This window comes from Syngnathoides biaculeatus, chromosome 3 (assembly GCF_019802595.1).
Source record: "Syngnathoides biaculeatus isolate LvHL_M chromosome 3, ASM1980259v1, whole genome shotgun sequence".
Classification (NCBI taxonomy): Eukaryota; Metazoa; Chordata; class Actinopteri; order Syngnathiformes; family Syngnathidae; genus Syngnathoides; species Syngnathoides biaculeatus.
Window position 1 is genome coordinate 18009547 of NC_084642.1, and position 11425 is coordinate 18020971.

An 11425-nucleotide genomic window follows, 5' to 3' on the forward strand; every position below is an offset into this window, starting at 1 on the left:
TTGAATGTACTTTATACATGTTTTATTCTCATGACGTCCACGGGGGAACGTGGGGCATGTGACGCGTAGGCGCGTGTGACGCATTGAATCGGGACGATTTGAGTCCGAATATGATCATTATTTGGCTCTCAAGAAGGACATTAATTCGCATTAAATCTATTTCCAGGTTTTGACTTTGAATTAAAAAAAAATACAGTCTAAAATATAATGAGGATGATGGCGGACTGGTGGTAGCGATATGAGTTTTAAGAGTGTATTCAAATGGGACAGTGCATTTATCCAAGGAGAAGCAGGGAGGGAGGGGGTGGGGGGCAGAGAGAGAGAGAGAGAAAGAAAGAGCGAGAGAGAAGGGGGTGAGATTTGACAAAGAGGCGGAGTTTGTAAAGGACTAGAAATGTCAATCTGAGCAAGGGAGTCCCAATAATCTAAAGCAATCTGTAAGGACCTGACCTTAGTCCATCCAGATCAATAGAAGAAGGAGCCGCACAAGAGCCAGAGAGCGGATCCTTCGCACTGGAAATACTCGTCCTCCCCTCGGCCCTCATGCTTCGCACACTCTGAGAAAGCAGTAACGAAAAGTGGATTTTCCTCCTTCTCCACCTCGCTCGCTCCCGCCTCCGCCGCCGGCCGCCATGTCCTTCCCGCAGCTGGGCTACCAGTACATCCGGCCCGTGTACCCTCCGGAGCGCCAGGGCATGGCCGGCAATCCCCGGAGCGCCGCCGCCGCCGCAGCAGCCGCCGCGGCCGCCGCCGACCTCAGTCCGTCGGGGACGCTCTCCAACGTGCTGTCGTCCGTGTACGGAGCGCCCTTCGCCGCCGCCGCCGCGGCCGCCGCCGCGCAGGGCTACGGAGCCTTCTTGCCCTACTCCAACGACATCTCCATTTTCAACCAGCTGGTGAGTGACCACAAACAAACAATTTCTTCTCCTACCTGCCTCTTCGGAGGCCTCCGAGTTTTTGGGGGTGCTGAACTCCTTCTAAGTGGTTTAAAAAAATCATACCACAACACCAGAGAACCGGGACGAAACCTTTTCGAGTTCAACACAAATGCTTGGAATTAGGCGTCTCGAAGTGATCTAAATGTCCGCGAGTGGACGAAAATAGCATGCAGCAGCTTTGAACGATGTGGGTGAACAAATCAAGTAAATGATTCATCAAATGTGACTGAAACAGGGAGTAAAAGTAACAGCATCGTACAAATGCTGAAACACAAAGATAAAGGTGTCCAAAAAAAATAAATAATCAATTGAAAGTGACTGTATTGGAATGTTAAAGTGGAAAAGTAAATATCCTCAAAGTTGTCATAAGCGTGTAAAATTAAAATAAATGTATCACAAGTGACTGCACTGTGGATAGTTTATCTTTAAAAAAAAAAAAAAAAAAAGCTTAAACATGATACACACGTAGGTCGGAGTAAATAATATATTAAAGGAGTCTATTGGAATGCGAAACTCAAATGGTACGCAAAAGTAAAACTAAACAATAGGCAAGCACATGTTTCAAAGTTGTGCTAAGCATGTCAAATAAAGTCAATCATTCACGAAAAGTGACTGTGCTGGAATTTAAAAGTAAAAACAAGAATAAAACGGATCATAAAGAATGCATCAAAAGCTGATGTATTGCAATGGAAAAAAAACATAGAAGAAGATACATGCACGTGTTTTCAAATCATGACAAATGTAAAGTAAACAATTCATAAAAAGCGGTGGTTGTGGATGAAGTGCAAAATGCGCATAAAAATGTTCAAAAGCCGTAAATGAAGTCAGTCATTCATTGTGAGCGAACGTATTGAAGTTGAACTGCAAGTATGTTGTGACTCCTCGCAGGGCGCCCAGTACGAACTGAAGGACGGACCCGGGGTCCAGCACGCCGGCTTCCCGCACCACCACCCGGCCTTCTACCCCTACGGCCAGTACCAGTTCGGCGACCCGTCCCGGCCCAAGAACGCCACGCGGGAGAGCACCAGCACCCTGAAGGCCTGGCTCAGCGAGCACCGCAAGAACCCGTACCCGACCAAGGGCGAGAAGATCATGCTGGCCATCATCACCAAGATGACCCTCACTCAGGTCTCCACGTGGTTCGCCAACGCCCGAAGGAGGCTCAAGAAGGAAAACAAGATGACTTGGGCGCCTCGGAACCGAACCGACGAGGAGGGCAACGTCTATCCCAGCGACCACGAGGGCGAGGAGGGCGACAAACGGGAGGATGAGGAGGAGATCGACCTCGAGAACATCGACACGGAGAACATTGAGAGCAAGGACGACCTGGACGAGCAGGACGACCTGCATTCGGAACTCAAACTCGACACGAGGAGCGACTCGGAGGGTTCGGAGGGTTATGAGGATTTACCCGAGCAGAGGTTTCTCAAAGCGGGCCTGCACCACCACCATCACCACCACCACCACCACCTGCAGATCCACCACCGCGGCTCCTCCCCGCTGGAGCTCAAAGTTGACGGGGACAAACTGAACTCGGGTCCGGTCAGCTCCCCGCCTTCTGAGAACAGTCAAGCTCCGGCCCAGAAACCAAAATCTGGTCGCTGGCGGAGACGGCCGCGGCCCCGGACAACCCGCGCAAGTCTCCGCACGTGACTGCCGCCCCCGGTGCGCCCCACCAGCAGCACGGCCTCATGGCCCCGCACAGACTCATCGCGTCGTGTCCCGCAGTGGGGAAAATCCAGACGTGGACGAACCGAGGCTTCTCGGCGCACCACCTGGCCCTGCTCAACTCCAACCACTACCTGGGCCTGGCCAACCAGGCCGGGGGCGGCCTTCCGCTCTATGGAGGCGGCCGGCACACAGAGGACAGCAAGGCGGCCGGGGCTGGGCCCGGGGCCGGGGCCGACTCTGCGCTCACAGGTACCGGTCCGCGACACTGAGAACCACCGCGTGTTTGTGGACTCGCAAAACACTCCACGCGCGCTTCCACTCGTTTCCCCCCCCCCTTCCTTTTCTTTTTTAACTGTCCCTTTTTTCGCCTGGCGATGGATCCCTTTCTCTGTGGGCCACACACAGTGCGTGCGCGTGCGCGTGCGAAGGTGCAGGCCACAAAGCATTTAAAAACAATCATAATAATATTAATTACGTCCCTAGCTTTATTTTCATTTCCACGCACTATGCTCCACTTTTTAATTTGTTTTTTTATTTTGTCATATTGTACTTTACAACGTACGCCAGCAACAGTCCAATGCATAGATATGTTCTAATAATGGGCAGTCATTACAATTTCATATTTTTGTGGCCGCTCAAGATGGAATCGTTAGTGCCTTTTGGCTGCACGGCAAAAATGTTTTGTTTTTTCTCAGCTGTAGAAATAATGTCGATTCATTCACATCTTATTTTACAAATTTTATTTCTCATTGTTCCAAGGCAACTGCCACTGTGTGTGTTTTTTTTTCGAATTCCCAGGCCTCTTCTTCTGCTTCTTTTTTTTCTTTCAATCTGAATATGGAATGTAAAATAAATAATAATACCATCTGTGTATAGCTACATTGTAAGCATGTCCTGTGTAAAAAAAAAACTTGCTAATGTAACAATGTATGAACTCTGTGTAGTCTTTTTTTCTTTTTTTTTTTTGCTTTCCCCCTTTTCTTTTTTATTTGTAAGGATTTGATGTTGTTATTTTTTTGTATATAAAGTTAAGAATATGTACATACTTGTGAACCAAAATTGTACAAGAAAAGTCTCTATTTTTGGCTAATAATAAATGAATTGCTGCAACTTTAAAGAGGACAGCTTGTCTTGGAAGTCACTTTTACAGAGAAAGGGCTTGCACAAGAGCGACTGAAACATAATTGGGCAGTATTGCGGAATACAATTGGATATTAATATTAGGGGATTATCTTTGAATTAAGGGGTCATTTGTAAATAGTCCTATCATGAAACTGCGTGCTTGATATTTGTCAAGGTTTTTTTTTTAAATCCTCGAAGATCTAATCATGCTCCAGTTGCACTTAAACACGCACACACACGCAAACGCTCGCACACGCACACACACACACAAGCACACACACACACACGCACACACACAAGCACACACACACACAACACACACACACACAAGCACACACACACACACACACACACACTCTCTCTCTCTCTTTCAATTAACCAGGCCGCTATAATTGTAATTTATCGTGGGTGTTAAACTAAAAATAACGTCATTTATTTGTGTTTGCACCCGGGAGAGTGTGTGCGTGTGTGTGTGTGTGTGTGTGTTGTGTGTGTGTGTGTATGCATGCCAGTGATAAAGTTGGTGTTGGAGCTCCCTCTACAGTCTGCTGCACACACACGCCCCCCCCGCCCCCCTTCCCACTCATGCAGCTGCAACACACACTCACTCGCAAATCATATTTGATATTTAATATACCAGTTAAATTGACTGTTGCCTTTGTAAATACGATAAAGAAAATTAGTTTCGAATGTAATATTGCCGTTTTCGTATTTTCAACTATATAAGGGATGAGTATAAGAGGCTTAAGAATAAACGAATTAAACTAACTAAGAATGATTGAAAAAATAATTTGACTAAAATATACGCCTTGTAATCAAGTGTTATTATTTGTTTTAATTATGAAAGCCACTATTGAAGGAAGTCATTTCGTGAATTGAGACCCCCAAAGACGACAGCGGGCAAAATGAATGAAAACGGTTGCAATATGTCGAATAAAAGAAGAAGAAAAAAGAAAATTTCTTTTGAATTTTTCGTTGAAATTATAATCCAAATTCTTTCAAAAGAAAACAATAATAGTCGATCCACGTAAGATTCGTATAAGAAAAAGATCCAAATGAATTAAATGTTGGATTAAAAAAAAAATTGCTGCGTTCACAGTGCGCAGGAATTTACGAAGACAGCAAAGCAGCCGAGTAGAACAATCACGTGAGACGTTCACATTTTAATGAAAATTTTTAGTATTACCAAATATACAAACACAAGGCATTTAAATATATATTCTATGGGAAAACAAAACCGCTTACTGGACTTTCTATGTGTTTGTTTTAATTTCTTTTTATTTTTCAGAGTTGTTTTGTGTCCCAAAACCAATGCACGCTCACGTGACAACTGACAAACGTCGACAAATGTTTGAACGTCTTCAACATTGGCACGAAACATGCACGAGTCTGTCCAATCAATTATCCAGCTCCAGAGGCTCATCGAAGAGCACCCACATGAATATTCACAAGTGGCATCAGCTGATTGAAGCCACCCCCCCACGCCCTTTTCTCTTTCCTTTTTTTTTTTTTTTGTACCTGCGTTCTTGTTCTTACATTGGCATGAACTGTCACTTGGACTTCATATTTAATAGAAGTGTTCGTGTACTTCAGTTATTGGGGATGCATGTGGACAGGAAATTGAATTTAGGACTTTTTTTTTTTTTTACAGCTACAGATTTTTAAAAAATACATTTTCACAGGATGTTTCGTCTTGAAGGACCGAATGAAGCCTGACAATATCAGCCGTAAGGGAATCATGGAAGAAATTAGGGATTTATTAGTGATTAAAATGAGATGATGCAAGATCACGGGTGTTTGTGATTGAAAAGCAGAGTAATTGGTTCTGGTTGGTACCCCAAGAAGACAAAAACAAGATGGATTTTGTTTAGGAGGGCCACATAGACGTAAAAAAAGACTGGAGTCATTAAAAGGAAATCTAATCTGTCTTTCCCAAAAAGTGCTTAATGATCCAGCGTCGGACAGAATGAAAAGGGGGTCCGATGGAGCCATCACAGGGCCCCCCCTGTGTGTGAATGAGCTCGGAGTAAATAAACACTGGGGTGACTCGTTGGAAAAGGGAGATTGGGGATGAGGGGTGCCATAGAGGTGCCCCCTCGCTGTGGAAGAGGCTTCAAATAAAGAGGGTCAGCTTTATGTTTTCACCTCATCCACCCTTTCTGTCAAGTCGACCCCCCCCCCACTCCCCACCCAGAGACACACAAATGTCACCTCCTTTGTGGCCCCAGTCAGGCTTAGAAGTGGACCACTGTCTTTGTGCGGCAAGCTAATCCTTTTATGAGCCACTGTCCGACGCACCCCCCCCCACCCTCGACTGCAGGAACGCATACCTCTGAAGGCCAGAGAACCAGTTGAGAGCACCCCTTACATTGAGACCAGGGAGGGAAAGCGCCAAAGTTAAAGAACAGCCCAGGAGTTGTTGTTGCTGTTGACAAAAGGTCCAGAGGAGTGAGTGACATTCTCCAGAGGGAGGGTTGACGATTTCATGCCTTTTGTTAAGGCAGGTTAGTGAGAGAAATTCTTTCAGGCAACAAGTGGGGGTTAAAAAAAAAAAAAAAAAAAAAAAAAAGAGCCCGTAGGCTTTAGGCAAAGGCGGCGGGCGGTGGGGGCGTTGGAGGGAAGGTGGACTCTTTTGCCGTTCAGCCAGCTAAAAGATTGCACTTTTCTCAGCCCCCACCCTCCAGACAGGACAATTATGGAAATGTGGCTTTGAAGCCGAGCACGGCCTCTTTTTCACTTGCTCCTCAGGACAAAGCATCTGCAAAAAGGGGATTTATGCACACTCGCCTCCATAAAACGGCTTTCAGCTTCTCCGCGGCTAACTTTATCCCCTGCCACCCGACTTGCACCATTGTCACGTCGAGGTTAGTCCCAATTCTTATGTGAGAAATATTGCAGGTCACCGTTAAAGTTGTTCTTTAATGACTGTCTAGAACTACGATGTCACTCAGTGGAACTCACACCTCCACCAAGGCCTAACTGTTAGTGTATTCATGTTTGTTTAATAAGGCATTACTTGAGAACACCCCCCCTACCCTTTTGATCAATGTCAACAAAGGCATGAGTCTCAAATCTATCTAAGAGCTAATCATGAGCAAAAATCCTGTGATGCGGGATGTGTTGAGGGTGACTTTCCTCTTTCAATCTCCTTGAAATAACAGTCAGGCAGACAATGATAGACCTGATCAATATCTATGATCACAAATACCAGCGACACTACACCCTCAACCTTGGTGGACAGCATAAATCTCAGGTGGCAGGAGGCGCAACTCTGCACAAGAGGCAGGCTCAGACTAGTGTCGGTTATTTTTTAGATGAGCGCAGGCCAACGAATCAGAGTGGGGGTGTTGTGCCAGTTTTTGAGGGTTTACAGTCGAGTTCAGTCACGGCCAATGAAAGCGGCTCCTCTCATTCCCTTCAAATATGGCACAACTAACAGTCTTGACATGGCAACATAGCACTGTTCTCTGTGCAAGATTGCAGCAATCCGGATGTGACTGGAGCATTGTTACTGATCTAGCAAATGTGAGCGGGTACCCACATCAAATACAGAATTAACCGCTGGCCACCTAAATATGTTTAGAGAACTCATATCCGTCTGATCAATTTCTCCAAAATCATGTTAGACCGGCAGTCTTTCTACTGTGTATGACCTGAGTAGGCTTGCACTTAGATCAACTTTCTGCCATCATATTCTAACGGCACCAAGGAGTCAAGGACACTACCTTGCGCCAGCCAAACTGGCAAACATGCAGCAAGTCCTGTGCTTGCACGAAAATCACAATCCGCTGGCATTTGCGACCCACTGTAGAGGTGCTGGTTTCATGAACAGAGCCCTATGTGTCTGGTCACCACCGATTCCGGCTGAGGCACACATTCCACCATTGTGTTACGGAACAATAGCCACTTAAGATGAGCGCACACATCAGGTCAAATTTGAGCAAAGTCAGCAAGGGCCTGATTGCCAGGTGTCTCTGAAATATTATCCTCAGCAACTATTCTGTGGTCTGGAGTGTGTTAAAAGTGAACTTTTCCTCCACAATATGCTCAAGAAAACACTCGGTGCCAAAAATTGTAAACCTGTTCAATATTTACAATGGCAAATAAGAAAATAGTTTCTGTGATCAACACCAAGTTCGAGCAATCCAGGAATTATGTGATTGAAAAAATAATGAATAAGGAAAACATCCACTTAGGATGTACACATTTATTCAAATACTCACTTACTGTAAATGGTTTGCTGTTTCATTTTTTCTGTAAAACTGTTCCAATTATGGAATGACTTCTGAATTTAAAAAGAAAAATATTCTGAATTGTGATCATTGGACATTTACAAAATTCTTTTGAGTTTTAACATCTACATTTAACATTATATCAACAACAACAAGAAAAACACTCAAAATTGAATCGTTGGACATTTCCAAAGTTTTGTTTTTGTTACAAGTATGTAAATTTAATGTTTAATGTTACATTCAGGAGCAACGATAAGTCATCAGTCCATGACTGGTTGTTGTTGGGATGTTTCTGAAATTGCTAAAATCTCAGCACGATTATGAATTGTAGAACCAACTGTTGTGTTGTCTTCAACTTGATGGTTTCTTAATTAGTATATACAATTACGGTTCCAGTTTTGATTAAATCTTGCAATTACTGCTACCCTCCAGTGCAGATGTATAAAAAAAAAAGAAATGCAAATAGTCAGTCACCCCATTAAATACACACTGAACTGACATCTGTCAAGATTTGTGAGGAGCAGGTTTTTGTGTAACTTGAAAAACATATTTCTTTCCACTACGCACACCTGAGACGTGTACCGTTTTTGTTACTACTGCTTCATTACGATAAGTTCCATTTCTGGAACTTTGGTTCTTGTCACATTATTCCACTTCACCATCATTAGTACTCCTCGATGGGCATCTGGAAAAAAGTAGAGTTGATTCTTTAGCAAATACGAGGACTGCCTCTGATTCTGGGTTATAGCACCAATTGTTTTATTGTCATACACTTGACAATATTTTTTGTGTATTGCGATGTATTTTTTATTATCTCTACACGTGGCCTGAGTAAAGCAATCTTCTTGACCTCAACAGTCGCATGCTTTCTACCAGCCTTACGTTTCGTCGCTGAGGGCCCGCCCAGCTCGCACGTCACTGTCAGGGGCCCGCCAAACCCACGGGCCCTGCTCTTTCTCAGCTTTGTACATTAGTCGGCGGTGTAGCATGGAATTTCGCCACCCGGTGTCAACTCATAAGACACATTTTCTTCGGCCGCCGCGAGGATGGCGAGGGAGTGATGTCTCGACACGGGCCGACACAGCGGAGGCCTTGTACGACACTCCGAGCCTCCCTGACAAATGCCGAGCGCTCAGGTTTCACCCATCTGCGTTAATGAGGGGACATATTTTTGCACATTGCTAAGATTTGGACAGACTTTATTGGTTTGGAGGACCAGTGCCCTTTGAGTCACAGGAAGAAGAAACTGAGTTGGGAAGAGGCGTGCACTTGAGTCTTCCCGGGATTGGCTTAATAAATTCTTCCTGCTCAGGAAGACTGTCAAACAAGTCCTGTCTTACATCACCAATGAATACATTAACAGCCCCCTTTGATTGATTGGAGACCCTCGCCGGAGGGTGAGCCGATGAACCGACTCCTCCAGAGTGATTAATAGACTTTATTCAAGAGAGTCTTTTTCCACTTCCTATTAATGGTCATGTAAACGAGGGCATAGTGCCGGGTGGGCCAGGCCCGGGCCCACAGTGGATGAGGATTGGTGACAGACGGCCAAATGGCTGATTTTTATTCTGGAAAGACATTTGTACAAATGGAAGAGAGAAGTTTGTCAACGTATTTTTCCTCTTTGCTGTCTACGGTACGTTTCTGTGTGTCCCAAAATAAAAAAAAGTCCCTGCAAAAAGCCAAGGCAAATACAAAACATATTAATAGTGTGAATGCTTTAAATGATTGGAAACAAAGTTCAGTTTCGCAAATTTTGCAAGTTGCAAAGATTGTTTTTTTTTTTTTTTTTTTTTTGCAACTGCACAGGTCACTGTGGGTCACTTTCAAAGAATCTTACCAAAGATCCAAAGATGTTCCCATGTAAAGGCGCAACAATTTTTGAACCAAAATGAGTGGAACTAAACTTTTTCTTGGCAGAGGTGCGTAAAAATTTAGCACAAAGAAAACTGAATAATTCAACAAAATTATTCATTTGAGTTTTGACAAAATCTTTTCAAATATTTGCTTTTTAAAACATTATGCCTTTTTGACGAGAATCAAACATAACTTTGATTTGGTAAGATTTCCAAAATAACACTACAAACCATTCAACCACCTCTGATCAACCACTTTTAGAGCAGTTCTACGTTTTGAAATAAAACTTCTTCATTATCCTTCAATTATTTGGCTTAAAACCATGGGGCCTTACAGTGAGGAAATATTTAGTTCTTTGTGTCTTGAAGGTTTTCAGATTTTGCCCATTTGTGATGTTTTCCTACATATTCAAGTGTGTTTGAGGAAGTAGTATTGGCAAAGTCTTGCACCAAGCAGGAATGCGTATCCAAACTGGCTAATCATTGTTCTGAAGAGCTAGTTCACTTCAGGCTCGGGCTCAAAGTGTGTTCAGAAAGTTGTTTGGCCAGCCGGCGGAGCCGTACTCGCCTTATCAACAGAACAACAGAAGCTTCTTGAAGCAGTGGACACGGCAAAGTTATCATCGTGTACGTTGCAACGAAACCAGCGCCGGTGATTCATTCAATCACGGATAGTCAGCGATAGCACGCTATTCTTGTGTCGCTACGTGACCCGGACACTTGTGTACGCTTTAATGCTACAATCAAACACGCACACATCGCCTACACACTCCAAAAGTGACGTCACCGCACATTCCAAAGCGGAAGGTCGATAAGAGCAGGTGAGAGGGCTTTGCTGTGTAATGATGACGTCTGCCGGTGTCTAAAGGTGTAAACCCTTCTATTGATCGTCTTCGGTCCAGCCAATAGTCTCAGGAAACACTCACGCCTGAGAGTCGTGTGTCTGCGTCGCATACTCCATAACAGCTCAGCATCTCCACTTTAAGGAGGATTTGAGCAAGACAAAGCATTGTTTACAAAACTGTTGGTACGCTGATGTTAAAGAAGGGGAAAATACTACAATAAGGCATTGCTTTATCTTTGTGGGCCAACAGTTGTTTTAAAAAGCCGGCCTGCACAAAAATACGACTACATTTTGGAATGAAGTATCGGCTACTTCTCATTCAGATAATCTGAAATTCTAACGAGATCTGAAAAAACAAACAACCTTTAATGTTAAACTGAAGTTTATCGTTTAATGTTTGCTTAATGTTTTACTTTTTGTCCAGGGTGAAGAATGACATTCGCTAGCGATGAAAAGGCGTTTTGTGTGTTTGGATACGCTATAACACAATCAAGAAATGTACCGTAACAAAATGTTCAAGAGGATGGGAAAAGAGAAGTGCAGTTTTTCAGGCGGTGCACGTATCAAACATTTGTGAAGCTTTGTGAAATCAGATGTCAATTTCTTGAGATCAGCATGTACCTTTACAGGCTGTTGCTGCAATTAGTTTCTGTAACTGTCAGGCTTGCGCACCTGTCGACAGGTATTTTGGCTCACACCTTGTGAGCAAACTGTTCCAGCTGTCTCAGGTGTTTCAATCTTTCCACAGATGTTCAACACAGT

General features: G+C 44.0%; 1 protein-coding gene across 1 annotated transcript; it reads left to right on the forward strand.

Moving 5' to 3' along the window:
- Positions 1-391: 391 nt before the first annotated feature.
- On the forward strand, positions 392-3726 carry irx3a (iroquois homeobox 3a). The gene is given in 3 exon segments (XM_061814013.1): positions 392-896; positions 1827-2529; positions 2532-3726. Coding segments are annotated over 3 exon segments (1314 nt in total). The 5' UTR covers positions 392-632; the 3' UTR covers positions 2879-3726.
- The last annotated feature ends 7699 nt before the right edge of the window (positions 3727-11425 follow it).